The sequence below is a fragment of the Procambarus clarkii genome, chromosome 81 (genome assembly GCF_040958095.1).
Source record: "Procambarus clarkii isolate CNS0578487 chromosome 81, FALCON_Pclarkii_2.0, whole genome shotgun sequence".
Classification (NCBI taxonomy): domain Eukaryota; kingdom Metazoa; phylum Arthropoda; class Malacostraca; order Decapoda; family Cambaridae; genus Procambarus; species Procambarus clarkii.
The window spans coordinates 21,030,713-21,053,239 of NC_091230.1; the positions used below are offsets into that span (position 1 = coordinate 21,030,713).

Sequence of the window (22,527 nt, forward strand, 5' to 3'; positions counted from 1 at the left end):
TTCAATAACACTTATTTTCTTAAGTTTAGCTACCATCAAAATATACGTTAGTTCCTTCTGTGTTACTAATTGTGACTCTTGTGTGTTATCTTTTATTTGATACACATTAACTAATTACTAACCCTCTTTATTATGGCAGTGTTAACTAATTGTATTTTCGTTATATATTTTCAAGTATTTTATATTGAACGCACAAAATAATTAATAGGCTTGGCCCAAAAATGATTTTGACTATTTTGTTGAGTTAGCCCTAAGTTTTATTTATGAATAATATAATAATAAGATCAGAAATATGTAATAACTTTATAGAATTTAACGTCGATTAGCAAGAAACTCGTTTATGAGACCTCAGTTTAATAAAGTGTCCCTGCCAGCCGTACGGGTTGTCAGCCGTGGTGCAGGGCTGTTCCTGGTCAGTGTTTATTTACCGGCGGTTGTGAGTGGGGCCTGTGTGTAATTACCTAAGTGTAGTTACAGGACGAGAGCTACGCTCGTTGTGTCCCGTCTTCCCAGCACTCTTTGTCATATAACGCTTTGAAACTACTGACGATCTTAGCCTCCACCACCTTCTCACCTAACTTGTGTGTGTGTGTCTGTGTGCCGCCCTCCCAGTCCTTCCACTGTGAGTGTTACCTCACGAGTCTTTAAGTGAATAATGAATACAGTGCATTATTAAATTGTCTTCCGGAAGGGGGGAGGGGAGGGAGAAATAGGGGTTGAGAAAAGTCATGGCGCACATCAGCTGCAGGGACGACATTGCTCGAGTATTCATGGTATACATTCCTCTCGTTATTTATAATCCCACGTCTTGAGTAAATAAGTTGGATAAAGATTATAGAATAATGTTTCTAATCTATAACTTTCATGGAACCACAGCAATGCTTGTTATTGTTGTCTGCTGCTGCTGTTTATGTTAGGCTTTGGAAATTCAATTGCGTACAAGCAGCAGTAGTGTGGAGGGGGTCGCCAGGTGGTGTAACAATGGGGTGATATAATACTAAACGTAATAGTTCACCTTGGACTGTAGTCGTCGGGGAAGGCAGGTGAAGCAAGTCTTGACTTCTCAGGAAAGGTAGGGTAGAGCATGGCAAGGCCTCATCAGTAAGCGGGATAGCACATATCTTTAGTGCAAGTAGTGCCGGGTGGGCTTCGTCCGCGCTGGGTCACGTGCAGTTCATCTCTGGTCTTCTTGGCCCTCTCCAGACCTGCGCGGGAAGGCTGTGCGCGGTCGCCGTCCACCAATCAGGGCACAGTCCTGCCTATCACTATGAAATGTCTCCCTTGGCGGGCACTTTGAATGTGGTTTACTCCACACTAGTGTCAAGTTAAGCTAGGATAATTTAGAATATTTTATGAAATTTTTAACACTAGCCAGTAAATAGTTTCGAATCTTACTAATCCTAAACAGAGTTAATAAGTCGGGGAGCGGGCCGTGGGGACGTTGAGTCCCAAAATCATTGCAAGGTAGCAATGTTCAAAACGATTTATCGCTAATGTACTTCAAGTCAAAATGAAAGTCAATAAATTACTCGTAATTTCACATTTTGTAGTACCTCGAGGCCATTAGATGCTGATCGGATTTTCATTTGAGAAGGACAAATTGAGATAAATTCTAGTTTAGCTCCAGTCGTGAAAAAACCTCAGGTGTGGTGAGCTCGTGTATGGTGGATCAACGCATGTGTATGATTGTATACATGTACTGTATTACCTTTATGTGCTTACCTATCAGTGTATACGGGGAGTGAGATCAGCTCTTTTATGTAGTGGTGCACGTGGGGGCGGATGTCGACGTCCCCACCACAGCACTCCAAAACCTCCAAGCCAATAAAAGTGCAATTTTGTGCATGTGTTTCTGCTTCCTGACGGTCATGTGTGTATAGGCAGAAAGGTTGCCTTTCCTCACGGGTTAATGGTGTGTGTGTTGGGGGGAAGGGAGGTCATCTTTCCTCAGTTGGTGTGACAGGGTCAACCACTGACAATAGATTTTGCTCTTATTGCAAGAGATGAGGTCATGTTATAACTTCCTTTCAGAAACACCCAGAGTTAAAACCTACGGGTCTCATATTGAATAGATGTGTGCAGAGTAGATATAGTAAACATGTTAATGTAGATCCCCAATGGATAGCCACATATACTCCATACATATATGCCGGAGAATTATTGTGTAATAATGGTAAATGGAAGCCAGCTATTCTCTTACGAAACACTGGCGCTTCCCAAACATTGATTTCAGCTTGTATACTCTCAAATGTTGTAAAGAGTGATATTGGGAACTATGTAGTCCTTCAGAGTGCTGCAGGGTTATCAAACTGTACCTCTGACAGATGTTAATTTGAGGTCCACCATTACCCCAGGCTTGTGCACTGTTGGCGTTAGTAAACAATTGCCCATCCCAAGTGTGGATGTTATTTTGGGTAATGATGTGGCTATATACCATGTTGGGAAGGTTGATCACATTTTGTTACCAGAATCAGTTAATTTCAGTAAACGTGTCCCCCCACACGACACAATCGCTCCCTCCTCCCCCCCCCCTCGACACCGTCACTCCGATAGCTTCATGGGAGATGAACCTAACCTGACCCCTCCAAGTGCTATATAGTTATAATGGCTTGAAGTTTTCACCTGATAATTCCCTCCCTCTCTCTCTCTCTTTCTTTTTTACCATATCTCTATTACGGGAATTAATAAATGTAACTATCGTATTTACCGTCATATAATTCACAATTGGTCTCCACAGCTGATAAGTCAGTCACGCGTCATGACTTGTTTCTTAAAGCATTGGGAAAAGTTCGCTTTTGAGTACAATTGGCCCTTGATATGCAAGCATCCCAGGGTAGTGTACCCCAGGGTAGTGTACCCGAGAATAGTGTACCCCAGGGTAGTGTACCCTAGAGTAGTGTACCCCTAGAGAAGTATGCCCCAGGGTAGCGTACCCCAGTATAGCGTACCTCAGGGTTGCATACTCATGGGGTAGCGTACCCCAATGTAGCATACCCCAGAGTAGTGTACCCCAAGGTAGTGTGATCACAATACTTGTGAGAAACATACATTGAGTGGGCACATCCTCAACCTGTAAACATGGCATCAATACTGTGTTCAGTACCTGTAAACATGGCATCAATACTGTGTACAGTACCTGTAAACATGGCATCAATACTGTGTACAGTACCTGTAAACATGACATCAGTACTGTGTACAGTATCTGTAAACATGGCATCACTACTGTTTACAATACCTATAAACATGGCATCAATACTGTTTACAGTATCTGTAAACATGGCATCACTACTGTTTACAATACCTATAAACATGGCATCAATACTGTTTACAGTATCTGTAAACATGGCATCACTACTGTTTACAATACCTATAAACATGGCATCAATACTGTTTACAGTATCTGTAAACATGGCATCACTACTGTTTACAATACCTGTAAACATGGCATCAATACTGTGTACAGTACCTGTAAACATGGCATCAGTACTGTGTACAATACATATAAACAAGACATCAATACTATGTACAGTACCTGTATTTACCTGAGGGCCACTGGCACTACTGGCCTCGATGAGGACAGGAAGCCAGCAGCTTGTTGAAGGTCTCTCCATCTTCCTTGATAATCTTTTCCAGTTGGATTTTGAAATTCAACAGTCATGGCATTTATGGCTTCGGAGGGTAGGCAGTGGGTGAAAAAGCATCTCTTGTTCTCAGTCCTACATTGTGGCTTGTTGAGCTCGAAACCATTGCTCCTTTTTTGTTACATCTAATCTTTCGAAGAAATTGTCCGGTAAAAATTTCAATGAGATCCGCCCTGTCATGCCTGGTTTGCAATGTTGTTAGCCCTGTGGTGCTAAACAAACCTAACAAAATGCCATCAATACTATGTACAGTACTGTACCTGTAAACAAGGCATCAATACCGAGTACTGTACCTGTAAACAAGGCATCAATACAGTACTATGTACAGTACCTATAAACATGGCATCAATTCTGTGTACAGTGGATTTCTGGTTCTGCATTGGAATTTAAACTTTATTTATTGATAACACTAGCAAGGAAGCAATAATGGGCCATATAATGATTGTTGTGTTAATTTTTTTCAGTTTTGAAAAGTCATTAACACAAAGGTTTGATCAGGAAAAAATACTACAGTTGTCAATGCTGTGAGCAGACCCATCCATAATAATAATTAATAATTCATCGTGTCAGGGGACAGGACGCTAGAATGTATTCATACAAGTTTTGGCTTTTATCGAGGTCCCCCTTCTCCCCAAGGCCGAATTACTGACCCCCACCCAGGATGCAACCCCCACAACAAGCTAACTCCTGAGTACCTACTACTTACTGCTATGTGAACAGAACATTAGGTGAAAGGAAATGTACCAAACCATTTCTGTATTGCCTGGGCAATAAGTATAGCAATAGCATGTGAATGGTAGTGGAAAGGTATCATTATGTAGATACTGTGGTGTATTCCATGTGTATTTTTTTCAAATGTGAAGTGTATTAACCTTTTCCAAAACATATACTGTACAGCAATTTACTTTGAACACATTGGGACCCCCCCCTCTTCCCCCTTTTGGACAATTGGATTATATTTTCTGGTACATGGTGCCATTATCAGTTGTACAGAGGTTTTTTGTACAAATACAAATTATTTTTAAGACAACTGGTAGAACAAAATTTGCAAATTTGATAAAGAAGCTATTATTATTTTCCATATTTAGTTCATTGTTGTTTAGTAAATTGTTGTCTGTGAGAGTAAGCAGTTATCAAAAGAAAGCATTAAGCCAGAATAGCTATACAACACATTGTTACAGAATACTCTCAAATTCTTAGACATCATTCATAACGCCAATATGAGATTAGAAAACATGCGATGAGCGGCATCGAAGGGGGACAGATTCACTATGGAGTTTAGCAATAGACACCTGGCTCAAAAGTAATACTGTAGTGGGAAAGTAAAATTTCCACTGGTCCCAATAAACAGGAAATTCAACTAGGAAATGGATGACTGCAAGTGAAACAATGTTACTAAAACAGTTAGGGGGGAAAGTTTTCATTTAATTCAGTGTCCATGATTTAACTTTGTGCGGGAGAAACATAACTAAGCCAATAACGTTTCACCCTTCCTATTACAGTTGCAGGAAGAAGATTATGGGGGATAGGTCAGATTTGAGGCCATGTAATTTATTGGTAGGAGTCAGCCTCTATCATTTATACACTTGCTTATAACATTATAAATGAGAGGGTACAAATTTTCAAATAAATATATATATATATAATAATTCAATTATGAGGCTCAATTTTATGATGAATGTAGTGCAAGTAGTTAACAGTTTCAAAAGTTACTGAAGACTGTATTATACAATTACGTAATATTCCTGTTTGAGAGATTAAAGACACGAGTAATATTTTTCAGGAAATTCATTAATTTTACACATTAATTGATGACTAAATGCAGCAACTTTATTTTATTACAGAGAACAATATTTTGTGTAAATAGTGTCATAAACTGACTAGGCTTGTTTGTTTTAATATATTGTGTTAAGTCATATAAAGATTCTCTACATGACTTTTAAATCACATGGTTTGCATATTATGGAATAAATTTAACCACTTATCTCTCAGACAATAATAAGAAAAGACAAAGATTCTAAGTCAGAAAAAGTACAGTCAAGATATTGAAAGAACCACAGCAATTATTAACATCACAATTTGTTAGTCCCGTGTTGATCTTAAAGCTATACATGGATATGTAATAATAAACAGAACAAAATATCACACAAATTTAATATCTACATGAAGAGTGTGGTTTTTTAACAGGATAAGGAAATATTTTAAACCAGTCAGAATTAGTTTAGCTAATACTGAAGCATTAGTTAAGCTAATACTGAAGCATTAGTTAAACTAATACTGAAGCAATTCAGGCAGTTGCCTGAAAACAGATTCCATCACCCTGATATACAGCATAACTATCTGATAAAGAAAATTAAGATTAGATGTGACCCTTCCCATACTGTATTACTACTCACCAAGACTACGCTCAGTGCACTGAAAATTTATTGATCATTTTTGTTAATATTAAAGGCACATAAAAGTCACATGTGAAAAATAACATTATTTCTGATTTCTTAGAACATGAATACATTTCAAGCTTGTGGTACTAAAATGGATCTCAACATTAGATAAATTGATGCAAGAATATTTCCAACTTTGACTCTTTGCTACAGAGACTAATAATAATTTAAATTTCCATAAAAAAAAAATTTGCATCATCAAATTGTTTGATACAGTACATAAATTAATACATAAGCATAGTTAATATTTCAGAAAAAATGTATTTTTCAGTGTATACAAAAACAAATATAGGTGAAACATTTTTGCAAAATATACCGAAATGTCAAGACATTAAAACCTTTACTTGAAAAATTGGTGAGAAGTACTGCTAGTAACTGCCAGACACGAGTGAATATATTTACAGTATATATAAATGCAGGACAAATATTAGATATAAATCCAGCTCAAGTTTTTTTTTTAATACTACAGTTTGAAATTTAATTACTATTTTGTTTTGTTGACATGTAGACACGTCATCTCATCATAATTATGAAGGAACACCGAGAGAATATATATATTTAAGGAATTTTTGGCTAGTTGGCGACTAGGGTTATTATTATTCTTTGGCATTATGGGCAGATGGGTATTGGAATAAATCTCACCATCATTATACTAACTTCCTTGTAACTGAATAACAACAAAACTAAATTAAATTACATGAAATTATTCAATAACTGACCCCAAGTATACACTTAATTAAAATAATGACTAAACTATTTAATTCAATATAGGTAATTAAATTACTGAAACTAAATATAGTAATGTATAGAAAAATGACTAATATAATACAGTATAGAACAGTACAAAAATGCTTGTTATAAAGAAGACATTATATCAACAAGATAACATAATAATCTTATGATTCTTTGGTAATGAATGTGTGTACACGAACCCTCCGAGAGGCCATGTCTTGCACTGCGTTATATAATAATAATACTTAAGTCAAAACTTATGCTTCTCAACTGGTTACCAGTACAAAATATTGATGGGAAAACTTCAGTGGAAGATAAAGAAAAGTTATCATAGGACAAAATTCAAGCAATAAAAAAAAAAAAAAAAGGAGTCAAGATACATGTATTACTCCCAAGAGTGATGCACTGAGCTGCAGGTCAAACCTATAGGATGAGACAACAGTATTTATGCAGATGTTTTGTACTAGTAGTACAAAACTGAACATGACAAGTGGTACCTTCCTTGCAATGGCTATACATGGCAAGGTAAAATTATCTTGCACATACACACTTTCCTCTTGGGTTAAATTTGAAATTCTGATTATCATGATAATAGCATTACAATGCACTTATAACACAAATATAGTGTATAATGCATTCAATGTAAATTGATTTGAAAATAAATTAATACATGAATATGGAAAAAATGTATGATTCGAAGGACATCAAATCCATTATAAATTCTGTTTTCATATATTATTGCATCAAGAAATTAATGTTAAGTATACAAGCATAAATGTACACAACTTAAAAATCTACTGGTTAAAATTCAGCATTTATCAACTATATAAACACTGTCATTAATACTGATTAATGATCCATGCCATAAATACACTAATAGCATGTTAAATAAGACTTCTCATGTTTCTATACAACTTTGAGTTGAAATATTAAGGACTAGCTTTGCATTTTGTAGTACAAAACCTCTAGCGTGTGAACATCAATTTCGTCAAAGCAAAAATGTTATTACCTAAGTGTGTTCTGTGTAATTACATGTTCTGCTGAGGGTTGTTTTGTTCTTGTTTAATTCAGACCAACTAAATTATACACATTTCTTTATATTTGAGCTCTACATACTATCAAGACATTAGCCATGAAAAATGCTAAAAAAAAAAGATTATCATGTTATTATTTCCTGTAATTCATCCCTACTATACTGAATAATTCCCTCATAAGAATAACACTACTTAGAACCTATAATGAGTAAGACTTTACATGAACACATGAGGTCAAATATTTGAAGAGAGAAATTGAAAATCTACATAGTTAATATTGGCAACTTTACATAGAAAATAAAAATTAAGAAAATATAAACTATTAATTACTGGATTGTAATGGTATTCACTGCAGTTTTATTCATACCCCACTGTAAAAAATTATGTTTTTATCATCAAACTCCATATATTTATATAAAATGTAATAGGTGCATTTAACTACAAACCTAATCTAGGTAACAGAAGTAACTTTGAACCTTCTACTAAACTAATCTACACCTAAAATTTATATTACTGTGTGATAGGCACTGATTTCTAGTTACACACGGAACAAACTCAGAAAGCCAATAACAAAACACATGCACATTTATGTGGCTTGCACACATCACATACCTACAGTACTTACAATAACAATATGCAAATTATCTACACAATGTACAGTAATTTACACAAATATTAAAAACATTTACAACACTTATTGTAAAAATTATTACTAAATATTCTACAATGTAATACTAATTTAATAGCACCAGTGCACTACCAGTGTCTATCATATTTTTTTTTTTTTTTTTTTTTTTACAATATTTCACATACAATCTATAACAATAAAAATAACTATCTGCCATGATAGACAAGCTTAAAATCACTGATATCATTGTTGCTGTACAGAGGTGGTTGTCTAATCATTGGGTCAATACTGTAAATAAAAAAATATAACTTACTGATGACACTTTAACTGCTAATGCATTGGAGTTTAAGACATTAAAGGAAATTTTATTTTATTTTACATGCCAAGAATTAACAAAAACTTTTCTAAACTATATTATGAATGCTTGTGCTTTATTTTATAACTTTCCTACACGTATATCCCCCTGTGTATTTCTCGCAAATTATCACACTTATAAATTTTGTTAATGCTGTAGTCTAATGACTTTCTTTAATGATCTGACTGCACTGCAAAATGTTCATTTTCAAATTCAAAATATGCTTACAAAAACTAAACGTTTCCCAACCATCCATCCAACGAGTAATTGGAATCCAATAAAATATGCAATTCAGTAAAGCAGAGTAGTTTATCCGAGACACACAAAAATGTATAAAAAAAAAAAAAATACAAATTACCAAGTAAAAGTTTGAACTTTATTATACCAAAATTTTTTATAGCATCATATTCATGATAAATTTCGTATTTACCACTACACACTACACCTGTAATACTACAGTACTATAAGATTTATTGCATTTTGATCATAGTTATAATTTAAAGTAGTGAACGATCAATATATGTATAATATTCATTACTGTACTTACAAAATTGAAAAAAAAAATTATTTTCAAGTAAACTCGTATAAATTTAAATGGCATCACAATTATCTGATCATGAATATTTTAATGTACATTTTTTCAATATAAAATACTTGGTCATACTATATAAAACCATAGTTACAGGAATCTAATTGCTTATTCATTGCCTCCTATGAGCAGCAGCAGCAGCAGCAGCAGCAGCAGCAGCAGCAGCAGCGGCGGCAGCAGCAGCGGCGGCAGCAAGCTTGGCATGCTCTTGGGCCACTTCCATTTTTTTCTGCTCACTGCCAGCAGCCATATATGAGAACACACACAACACTGCATAGCAAATCTGATCTGCCTGTGGAAAGAATTGTACATTATGTAAATATAGTCTGGACAAAGTTAGTTATGTGCACACAGGGGTGCTATTAATTTTTTTGTTTATCTAATGAGCCTTATGATGATCTGACAATCTCTTATACATGCATTCCTGGGTATCAAAGTCTTAACTGTATCAGCACAGTTAATACTAATACAGTATAATATATATACTGTATGTATGTATGTGTATATATATATATAAATTCAGAAAACTAAATGTATTAGCAAATTTAAATAAAATTGTAATGTACATAGGGTTATAATTTTCCCTTCTATCATTATGTATCTCTGTTCGATTTTATCAAGCCCTTTCAGGTGAAATTCTTTCTATAAAGTCTAGTGTACAATACTTTTGTTACCCATTTTATTATATAATATGAAGAGCTTTCTTATTCTCATTAATACTGTATTTGTTCATGTAACATTTATTCAAATATAATTTACTTTATCAATGAATACATGAAAACAGAGAACATTTATTAATTGTTCAATCTTAATCAATTCTCATTTACTCCTCATTTTATAGCTGTAGAAAATTGAATATAATAATTCTATGCCCGAAACGCTTTGCGTAATAGTGGCTTTAGGCATTGTATGTACTAGCTATACCTATAAGTTAAACAATCCTTGTAAATATTTATTGTATGTATGTACCTTACCTAAATAAAATTGTATTGTATTGTAATTATCTACAAAATATTGAAATTACTTATTTTTTACACCAAATCATCAGTTTAGCTTACCATTGCAGATTTATACTTGCGTTGTATGACATGCCGGGTTTTAGGATCTGAAATGAAAAAACTTTTTAGCATAATGTTATAATAAAAATATTACCTTCCTTTTTTCTCTCTCTGCATTTTGCTCTTAATTTTTTTTATGAGTGCAATTTTATTACCATTTCGAGAAAACTTTCCTAAGTTTTACTAGGGTTCTTGCCGACATTTATGGGGCACTCTCCTATCTCTATGCGAGCACTTTCCTCTCTTTTTTATTACGGTGCTCTCTATGTTCATAATGGCACTTTCCTCACTTTTTATTATGGTGCCCTTCTATGTTCATAATGGCACTTTCCTCTGATGTACTAGGGATGCTCTCCTACCTTTATGAGAACACCCTACTAAAGTATTTATAAGGATGCTCACCTTTTACTTGGGTGGTCTCCTATTTATTAGAGTGGTGTCCCTTGTTTAATAGGGCATTCACCCATACACATGAGGGGAATGACCTATTAAAGACTGGAATGCCTTATTTTCAAGTGTTTATGAGGTGCTTTCCAATGTTTATAAGGGTGATCTCCTATGTTAATGAGTATTCTCCTATGTTAATACTGTAAGTGTTTTCCCTCATATTTATGAGTTATCTCTATGTTAATGAGTGCTCTCTCCCCAATGTTTATGAGTGCATTCTCCAGTGTTTCTTAATGTCTTTCCACATGATCCTTTACTCTAATAATATCTGAGGCCATTTGCAAATTTGTATTTCAATCATAAATGAATTTTTGTAATATACTGAATCTATCTTGCTATTAAGTGTTATATATATGAAATACCATACTTTATTTTATAAAACGAATCATTAACTCTTAAACTGTGCATGGCATATATATACGACCAGAGTAACATGTCCCACCGTGCGCATGGCATACGACGTAGGGTGCCAGCCACAATTCAAATGGCCTGCAGCTACACAGGATTCACATCAGCTTCCTCAGGGCTCTTGTAAACTGACGCCATGTTTATAACAAATCTTGGGCAACATTCTCCGGTGTGAGAGCCACAGTACTGTGTGAGCAACCAAGGCTGGTGCATGCAGCATAAGCTAACAGTATTGCTGTTCAACTTGTGACCACAGGATCGCCTAAAAATTTCAAAATAAATGTGTAACTGCTATTATTTGGCGATGACAGTATTACAGAAGACCCCTGACTGATAAAAATGACCAGAAATGTGATAATAGCAGGATTGTTGTGATAATTAGCACTATGTGGGTGGAGTAATGCTGAATCTGTGTGGTCACCTGTTGTATGCACTCACCATACCAGCTTAATATTGACCGGTAACGACGCAGTATTGCGTGCTAAATTTAGTAAACAAACGTTAGGTAACGATGCAGTATTGCGTGCTAAATTGACGGCGGCTGCGGGAGGGGCGAGCCACGGTTTTGGGCATTATATGCATATACTCCCGTAGGGAATCTCATTGTGAATACATTGATACCAAAATGAAAGACCTAGGACCAGAACTGAGGTAACAAAGTTGAAGAGTATACCCATTTTATTACTCTTTATTAGCGCTCACTGGGGTAATGCTCCGTCACTTTCTCTGTTTGCTGTGGGTGGGACGCCGGGCTTTTGGACTTTATATTTGCATATACTCCTATAGGGAATTCTATTGTGAACACAATGATACCAAAATGAAATACCTAGGACAAGAATTGAGATGTCCAAAGTGAAGAGAGTATACACATTTTATTGCACATGCGCGCTCCCGGGTGACACGCTCTCACTTTCTCACAGGGCTTTTGGGCTTTATATGCATTTAGTCCTGTAGAGAATTCTATTGCGAACACAATGATACCAAATTGAAAATCCTAGGACGAGAATTGAGGTGACAAAGTTGAAAAGAGTACAGTATACACTTTTCAGAATTACTGCGCGCTCCTGGGGAGCGTGGAAATGCCCAGACCCACCTTAGGTAGTGAGAGGCTCGCTCGCACAGAGCGTGAAATTGTTAAGGGTTAAAACTGAAAATTTTCAAGGCAACAGGCAAATTTTTGTAGATTATATTATGGCCATAATATTAGCTATAAATATTAGTGCCAGCATTGAGAAAATAATTCCCTTATAAGAAATGTCTTTGTTTTCTAGGATTATTGGATTTTTTTACAGGATTCTAGGATTTCTAGGATGTTTTCTAGGATCACTGACACTGAAAGTATCAAACTAACTGGCAAAACTTGTTCTTATTAGAAATAGTTAAAACCCACATAAACACATACCAGAGGACTCATTTCTATGTACTAGGTGTCTGTAGTGCAGAGATATTCATGCTAATCCAGACTTGAGTTGAAAATAAATGTAAGGAAAGTTAATACGGTATTCATATTAAAAATCAAACTTTTCTATGTTAATTGGCTATCAAAAGACTTATATCCATGTTCTATAAATATTACTAACAAACACATTCATTTGAACACAAATATTGTTAAAAAAAATTAAAAAGTCCTGTGCCAATAAATTTTTTGAGTTTTCCATTACTTAAATGAGGCAAAACATTTTCTTTATCTCATGGTAAAGTATCTTCTGTAAATACTAAATTGACTAATCTCAGTTTTGCACTGCATTGGTAGACATTATTATAGTGCACGCCTTTCATTTACAAAATAATATTTTGGTCTGTAATTTTTAATAATAAAACCTGTTGCACCTGAAAAGGTAGAGTGTCATTCTGAAAATTTAAGTAAATATTATGACAATTATATTTTGTTGTACTCACCAATATGAGAAGTTCAAATCCTTTTATGAATTTAAGGACTACTGTTGATGGTGAACAGTAATTTAGATGGTATGTGTGGTGGATGTTGATAGTGTTGAGCTGTAATTTATACAAATACCTTCTGCACAAGCATCATCAGCTGACTGCCTTTTGCCTTGTATTATATAACACACCTAATGCCATGGTGGTTCTCAAAGCCCCTGAGCCATCCATCAGCATACAGACACTGCTGTTTAATAATGTTTAATAACATGAAATTCCCAGGATTCCTCTCTCTCTCACAAGTCTGCCTGTATCACCCCCAGACTGTATTATTTTCACACTGTCCCTTAGCTTTACTCAGTGCCTTTCTATTATGTACTGCTTGTATCACTTTCAAGAAAAATATTTAAAAATAGTAACTACACCCTTAATAATGTCTGACTCCGTTGTTTTGCTCACTTTGTATTCAGCGCATGCAACACTTCTTGGGATGCCACTCAAGACCTTCTTTATAAGTTCTACCTTCTTTTCATAAGTCATCCTACAGCCCCTTTTCTTGGGTTACTTGTTATTTAAAGCCATCATCAACTTCTTACCTGCATTTGTAGTCAAACTGGTGCACAGATGTTCCAAAATGTTTGCTTATATAGCCAAGGATATTATGGGAATGAATGCTTAACACTTTCGCTCAGTAATGACGCAGCATTGTGTCGTTTTTTTAGTAGACGCACTTCCGGTAACCACGCAGCATTGCGTCGGCGGCAAATTGGTGGCGGCTTCGGGAGGGGCACGCCGCGGTTTTGAATATTATATGCATATGCTCCTGTAGGGAATTTCATTGCGAATACATTGATACCAAAATGAAAGACCTAGCACCAGAATTGAGGTAACAAAGTTGAAAACAGTATACCCATTTTATTAGCGCTCACTGGGACTACGCTCCATCACTTTCTCTGTTTGCTGTGGGTGGCCCGGCTTTTGGACTTTATATTTGCATATACTCCTGTAGGGAATTCTATTGCCAACACAATGTTACCAAAATGAAAGACTTAGGATGAGAATTGAGATGTCCAAAGTGAAGAGAGTGTACACATTTTATTGTTCTTGTGCGGTTCTGGGTAATACGCTCTACACCTTGCTATAGGTGACCTCAATAGCCTGTTAGTGCATTGGCTTTGGCACTACAAAAATGGCCCCCTCCAAAAAAAAAAAAAAATCAGATCTCTGGACTGGCACAGGCCTACTGAACACCAAACTCAGACTATAGTGTGCTCACAGAGTCAAAGGCAGCATGACTTGGCATGACATGGAGACATGAGATTGATGCAAGCCAGAGCAAAATGTCCCAGAAAATATAGGCGAGCAAAACAAACTATGTAATTTGATTACAGAGAAAAAATGGAAAGTGAAGTGATAAGTTTCTCATTGTTAATGATACCATGCACAGGTAACCAAGCACACCATGAGGTGGCAGCTCAGGTCACCCAAGGCTTAGCCTGCCTCCTCACTCAAGTCCCTGTTCCAGATGTAGCTGATCTCAAAGAAACGAAGAGCAAAGAAGAGCAGACACTGGAAGTTATTGAGGCAGTCCAGAAAAGGGCACACAGCCCAAAACAGCAATTCACACAACCCAGAAACAGCAGGGCATATGGCCCAGAAGTAGCTGGGCATGCAGCCCAGAAACAGCAAGCCACACAGCTCAGCAGCAGCTGGGCATACAGCCCAGAAACAGCAAGCCACACAGCTCAGCAGCAGCTGGGCATACAGCCCAGAAACAGCAAGCCACACAGCTCAGCAGCAGCTGGGCATACAGCCCAGAAACAACAAGCCACACAGCTCAAAAGCAGCTGGGCATACAGCCCAGAAACAGCAAGCCATACAGCTCAGAAACAGCAGGGCATACAGCCCAGAAACAGCCAGGTACAGCATGAAATCAAACACACAGCCCGAGAAGAGCCTGTATTCTCTGAGTAGTTTTACTTGGCTTGGATGAATCTCAGATTCCTATGTTTCCCTTGCATCTATGAGCACACCAGATTCTGGTCTATTCGTTCAGTAAGCCTGCACAAGTCCAGAGGTCTGGTAGCTTTGTGGATGTATCTATGGTAGCATAGCCAATGCTCAAGTACTCAGAGAAGAATGAACTGTATTCACAATGTGCATAGAAGATAATGCATTACAAAAATAATATTTTATCAATACAAAAATACAGAGGATCACATTATGGTGGCTATTAAGTAGACATAGTATAATTTATAAAACTACTAATTACATGCAGCATATATATATAAATACGTAAATAATTGGTTGGCCCATAATGAGCACAAAGTGCTGAAAAAATGTAAAGTAGCCCCAATATTAGAACAGACTATTTATTAATTATAGTTTTGGCTATAAGGCATTTTCATATCTAAGAGCTACACAGGACTATTGCTTTTCCTATCAGTGAAGTGAAAATGGGTTTAGGAATGATGTGTTATAAATTAAATTTATTAATGTATCAAAGAAAATTCATCATTTCTATCCCTCTAGCTAAATTAATACTTTATATATATGAATTGTAACATATAATCCTTCATATCTCTGTTCGCCTCACTAACCTCACCCCTTGTCACATCCCCCCTCCCAAGAGCATTAGTCCTGTCTATTAGATTTAATAAAGACCTTACAGGTGAAACCTCATCCACAAGCAATATACAGTACTTGCATCTTGGTGTTTCTCTACATAAAAAATATTAGTCTTGTATCCTGCTTTGTTTCCATTTATTCACAGAATTTCTAGTTATAGTGTAAGAAAAATAACACAGTGTAGATACATACAAAAAGGGTCAAAACTATTTACTAAAACAAACAAATAATTGTCAATCAATATTCATATATTACTTACTGTACTCCTCCAACACAAATACTCCTCCCTTCTGAGTGAAGCACTTTCTGATATGGTCCAATCGAACGAAGAACTGAAAGAAAATGATATTGAAAGCTCTTAAACTTCTACCAAAGGTCTGGGCTATGAGCAATAACCCGGATACGGATAACAAGTACAGGCTATTAGCAATCCATAACCATCTCCTTCACAAGGCTTCCTTAGTCAATTTCTACATTACAGTATCTTTACTTTAATTATGTACAAGCTTAGCCAATAATCTGCAGAAGCAGCACAGAAAAAAAATAATCATAAATTATTTGAAAACAGAATGATCGATTGCAACTTTACACTAGATGGTGGTAGGGTAAATGACATGAGAATCTTTCAGCAAATAATATGATTTTAATGTCCAGTATCTTAAACTTTAATAATGTTGCTTCGGTGCTCTTTCTGCCAGATTCATGGTGATAAGATTATTTCATAAAGCTCTGGTCATGATTGTATTAGACAGACGAAAGTACACACTCCATTAAGGAAAATACCTTTACTGCTTTAGGATATGAACTCAAGACCAAACCTTAGGCGGTGATACAAAGATTGCCGATGAGTTACACCGGAACAACCATTCTGTGTAAAAGCTGCTATAAAACCTACATTTTTTCTATGAACAATAATTTACAGATATGAGGCATCAAACTAATCAGCAATCTTTTGGGAAACAAAAGGAAGGTGTCTACTACTTATACAATATAGCAGATAGTGTGTGAAATGTGTCAGGATCAGCATGATTAGTATATGATTGGGAATTGAATAAATATTTATCTTAAGTCACTCAGAAATACTCAGACTACCTGACATAAACCAGCTGAGCCTGACACACACAAAGGCATGGAGAGGGATGTACAATTTCAACAAGGAGTGTACTGTATTACAAAGCAATCTACATCAACATTATACATGCACTAAAGTATTCTTTACTAATTAAAACTCACACTATAGCCGTCACTTGTTCTTGATGGCAGTATGAGGTTGAAATTTAGATTTGTTTTATAAATTTTGTTACTTTCTTCTCTGTCAATCCTCTCTCCATCCCCTGTATCAACCATCTGTGCAGATGCCTGTTATTGATCAACACACAGGCAGTGAGCATGCACGAGAAATAAAGAGTGCAGAACAAGAAGAAAGAAAAAGGGATTTAGGGTTTGCAGAGGAGTAAAGGAATTGAATCCCATGTGTAGTATTTCCTAGCACTAATTATTTTAAATTTGTGACACCATGGGTCAACAATAGTTATTTCAGCAATGAAGATTATGCACATTATATCTTTTATCTTCTCATATATAAGCTTTATTGTCTGTATTACTGAATATTCATGACAATGTGTGTATAAGTTTAAATATATATGTTTATCTACTCCATTGTTTACAAAAAAACTTAATGAAGAAAATATATAATGAGCCGTGTATTTATCTTTTAAACTTTCAGTCTTTCAAGGCTCAAAATAAGTATAAATAAAGAAATAAAAAAAACTTGAATTTAAAAGATGAAACAAGAAACAGTTTCAGAAAGAGCAAGTAAAACATGATGCCCATGACCTCAGTGATAAAAGGTGTGACAAATCACAATCAAATATTAACTTTAATTTTAAAGTCAGGAAAAGTCTAAATAAATTTTTTTAATAAAAAGATGTTGTGTAAATCAGTCAGATCAAGGCATACTGTGTATATGTTAGCATACCAAAGCAAACAGACTAAGATACACACACCACTACAAACTATAATCTATACTTCAAATCAACCAACAAAATCAAACAAGGAATACTTCAGAGATGGTCAAATAAAAATAGGGACTCTGTGTGTGTGCGGACTGGGAAGATCTGATTGGTTGGAATATCATATTCCTAGTGCTGATTGGCTAAGAAATTACAAACTTCCAGTGCTGATTGGCTCTAATGTTACAGGATTCCTAGTGCTGCCTGGCTAAACTCAGAGACTCCTTGTGCTGATTGGCTAGGACATGCTTCTGGTGTTTGGCATCCGACCAGACACACGATTCTGCAGAGCTGGTCAAAATGGTGGTTGGGTTTGCCATAAAAAAAAAACAAAATATCACAGGGAACTCAAAGGTAGCAAAAAAAAAAAAAAAAAAAAGAAAAAAAAAAAGGATAGTTATCACTGGTACTGAAAGAAATGGATAACAGTGTCTAGGGAAAGACCAGGTGTAGGGTGGGGAGAGGACTGAGGACACGCGTGGTAGAGGTCAACAAAACAGAACCACTATTCACAACTACAGCCAAGTACTGCACTACACGAGTTATACTGGAGTCCAGTATCTCTTTCCATATTCACCTCGAAATCCTTTTATGATGAAGACGGCGAGCAGGGATACAAAAAAGGAAAACAAAAGAAAATGTGAGAAACAGCACCGTGAAAAACAAACAACTTTGAGCATATGCAGTGTCCAGAGACACACCAGAAGAGTAAATCTTTCCTTAATGTACAGGTCATATAATTATAATATATCTAAATGTGTTTATATTCTATTTACTAACAAGGGCCAGTGCAATTTTATTGTGAAACTACTGCTGCCATTAGCAACTACTAAAAGTGATTTAGCATCTACATCTAAGGGGGTTCTCCGTGATTACCAAGGACCATCTCCAAAGTTCCCTCTGCAGTAAGAAATGATTGTAACAAAAGACAATCGAGTATTACGGAGAGAAGAAAGACTACAATGTGGATGAGAGGATTAGGGAATGAATGTCAGAAGAATATGATGAATTGGACTGCTATGTTCTTCTTCAGCAGCAGCAGCAGCACCAGGGGCAGCAACCACATGTTAAGTGAAAGGAGAATGAGCATGGTAGTGAGGTGAGTGTTAGATGGCCAACTGAGGGGAGACTGGCTGGTCCCAGAGGAGAACGGATTCTAGGCGGGGATGTCATGCAGGAAAGATAGGAAGGTGAGATCGACGCACCGGACCAGAGACCCAACAAAACTCACGGCCCACTACACAAAAATCACAAAGCAGATCATTCCAACGAAGAGGGTTGGTTGGTCATGAAAAAAACATGGCTGATATTTGAAAAAGGGGATATTCTGTTAAAAATCTGAAGAGTACAGTATTATAAAAATATTTGCTTAAAAATATAAAAAGAAATCCACACAAACATCACTTAAAATACAGTACTTTAAAAAAATCTGCAACATATTTTAGTGCAAAATCTCATCAGTAGGATAGAAAGTGCATCTTTAAAGGAGAATTAAATTAAAAATGGCTTTTGCTACATGTTAACAAACTTAACCCAAGATTTGTATACATATTCATGGTAAATATACCATACTCATTCAAGAGGGCATCTCTATAATTAATGAATTATAAGTCATCATCTGACACCGAAACATCTGGGTCATTAATGCTGTATAAATAAATGATGTCTATGTAATTTTTATTGTTACTGTAAGAACCCTGAGCTTTTGAAAAAAAAGCTACAAAATATGAGATTACTGTATATACATATGCACACACACATATGTGTACTCGAATAAAGTTTGCGCTATCACCTCTTTGTAGTTACAGGAATATAACTATGCTTGTAGTGTTTCATCTGTTTTATCTATCATAAATATTTGAAAGTTAACAATGGTTTTGGTATATACTAATACTTATGTGAAGACTTGCCTAAGTGTCTTAAAGAATTGAGCTCCAGCTCTTGGGTTCCATCTCCTAACCATTAATCAACCAGCATGATGCCACCCCCAGCTCATTGGGTTTTGTTGTACAGCCGGCCGTCAGTATGAGGTAGAAATACATTCGTGAGACACTCTTGAATGGCAAAACCACAAATGCTGAGACTGGGATTATGGGAAGATGAGAGATGGGTTTGTTGACTCAAATATTTTTTTTTTTACAATAAATGATCCTGTAACAATTTCACATAGTTATCAATAACACCTTTTCTTCTGCCCACTTATTTTGGTATACTGTATTTAATGCCTCAAGTTTCTCTTCGTAGCTCATGTGTTTTAGGTCTGAGACTGTGTGCATGTACAGGCGAACCTCATTTAACATTGCCCGCAGTTAATATAATTTAATTTTTACATTGTAGGAATATATTAATAGATTTAACATCAGAAAGGAATTTTGTTTTTAGGTTTCCCAACATAAGACAGAGAAAATTATGTAGAAGCCTATGGTGCTTATAGAAAATGAAGTACAGTACAGTTTATGACACCTAAATTAAATATTGCAAATGAACACTGCATTTATACTGTACTGAAAATACAACTTTTGTTTACTGAAAATAATAGCACAAAATACAGTACTGTACATAAAAATTATATAATAGAGTACTGCATAATATAATGCAGCCATATGGCTATGTTAACAAATTATCAAGTGAATTTAACTGCTGCTGAAACAAATGCATCTCACCAGCTGATCATGGCCATAAATAAACAAGGTGTGAATTCCATGCTCGATATTATTAGTAATGAATATCCTTGGACAAGAAGGCCTGATGAGTAAATGGCCTATAACAGGAAGTAATCCTAATGAAAAGCCAAAGAAACAAAGGAATACAGTATTGTTAGAAACTAAGCTAAAACTGCTAGATAGGTATAACAAGAATGAGTAAGCAAAAAATTACCAAATATCATCTTTCCCAGCACCCTTTGAACATAACACTTACTTATAACACTACATTTTTAAGGTTTTTGGTTTCACTTAATGTCATTTCAGATAAAATTGCAGTTCTCAGAAACCTAACCCCAACGTTAAATGATGTTCGCCTGTAATTGTGTGTAATTACCTAAGTGTACTTACAGGATAAAAGGTACGGTCATGGAGTCCTGTCTTCCAGTAATCTTTGTCATTGGATTCTTTGAAACTATTGATGGTTTTGGCAACCACTACCTTCTCACTTAACTTTTTCTTGTTATATTATATCTAAATTGCAGACTGTTCCAACACTACAATTTTGTTCACTAAATTTTACAATTTTGTTCACAAAACAGCTTTCTTACATATTTCAGTACTCTATCTTTATTTCCATAGCTTAACTTTATGACCTCTTGTTCTTGAAGTTGCAGATTTAAAAAAATCCTCCTTGTCTATTTTTTCAATTCCTGTTACAAAATCCTCCTTGTCTTTTTTAAATCCTGTTACAATTTTGAATGTAGTGATCATATTGCTTCTTTCCTCCTATCTTCTAGACTTGGCATATTTAACATCTCCAGCCTCTCCTCATAGCTCAGGTTCTTAAGGTCTCAGAGCTATTCATTATCATGTCTTTACATCTTTTCTTGTTTGTTTATGCACTCCTTGACCACTGCATATAATTACATGATATTCCAATATTAGTCTCACAAATTGCATGAACAGCTTCTTTAATATTTCTCCATTCATGTTAAGAGGTTTTTAGTATCTTTTCACATAATTTGTAGTTTAACCACCACACTGCACAGAACTCCTCAAGGCACTAGATTGGATGTATGCAGAGCGCCTTGAGGCACTAGATAGGGGGGAAGGGGGTGCACAGAGCACGTCAGGGCGATCGTAGGTATAGCGTAGGATTCAAAACTAGTGCCCGGTGACCTGGGTACGAAATAGATGCCGAGGCCTCCAGTCATTGTCGGCCATTTTGAAAAAAATCCCAGCATGCCCCATGGTCATGAGGATCGTCAGTATCGAGGTAGCAACCATGTCTACGAGCTCCCGGTCCACGGTCAGCCATGGTGTTGAAAAACAACTCTCAGAAGCAGAAATATGGGACAAATTGTTTGATGATGGACCGATTACTGACGATTTAGACTACAGTCCAGATAAAGACCTAACACAGGTGTCTGACACGAGTGATGGGGACAGTGAAGTAGACGATGTCAAGAGTGTGTACAGTACACACGCCTTGTCTGGCCTCCCACGCCGCCCTAGGTCAACACCACTGGTGTTACCATCACCATCTGTGTCAGCAGATGTGAGTCTACTAAGTGATAGTATAGGTGATGAGTCATTTTCAGGGTTCAGTGACATAGGCTCAGATACAAGCAGTGTTGATGAACCGAGTACAAGCAGCTATGGTGTTACTAGGCGGGGTTTTGCTGCCCCAGCACTCGCCAAGGCAAGCACCAACATGTCATGCAGCCTGAGAGCAATGACGACAGTGAGCCCCTCGACATCAGGTGTTCGTTGTAGGCCTATACTACGCAGAACAGCCTCATCTCTTGGCATACCCATACGCAGCTCTAGCACAAGACGATGGAGCCGTGGTGTTGGTGCCCGTGCTGGTGGTGTTCATGCTGGTTTTGGCCGTGGTGTTGACACCAAAACCAAAAACACAGGTGTACTTGTCTGGGAGGATTATGACAATTTTGTCCCACAAATTCCTGCATTTGATAATACCGATGTTGATGTGACACCCTTATTCCCCTATACTGATGATGATAT

The 22,527-nt window shown here is 36.2% G+C and overlaps 2 protein-coding genes across 24 annotated transcripts in view; both read right to left on the reverse strand.

Moving 5' to 3' along the window:
- The window catches only part of LOC123773203 (T-box transcription factor T-like), a 214,721-nt gene extending 213,428 nt beyond the window's left edge, over nucleotides 1-1,293 (reverse strand). Inside the window, exon 1 of one of the 2 annotated variants that reach the window (XM_069315279.1) lies at nucleotides 1,016-1,293. Coding sequence is in view for 1 of the 2 variants with exons in the window: in XM_045766828.2 (XP_045622784.2) it covers nucleotides 1,016-1,086 (71 nt within the window). In the remaining variant the exon portion in view is untranslated. The remainder of the gene's footprint in view (nucleotides 1-1,015) is intronic. The other variant, XM_045766828.2, reaches the window with a different exon arrangement.
- Nucleotides 1,294-5,777: 4,484 nt separating this feature from the next.
- Rab3-GEF (Rab3 GDP-GTP exchange factor) overlaps nucleotides 5,778-22,527 on the reverse strand; it is a 168,179-nt gene continuing 151,429 nt past the window's right edge. For all 22 annotated transcript variants that reach the window (XM_069315305.1, XM_069315304.1, XM_069315288.1 and 19 more), the window contains 3 exons: nucleotides 16,102-16,174; nucleotides 10,479-10,525; nucleotides 5,778-9,712 (listed from right to left, as the gene is read on the reverse strand). In XM_069315305.1, coding sequence (XP_069171406.1) covers nucleotides 9,533-9,712; nucleotides 10,479-10,525; nucleotides 16,102-16,174 — 300 coding nt within the window. In that variant the 3' untranslated portion in view covers nucleotides 5,778-9,532. The remainder of the gene's footprint in view (nucleotides 9,713-10,478; nucleotides 10,526-16,101; nucleotides 16,175-22,527) is intronic.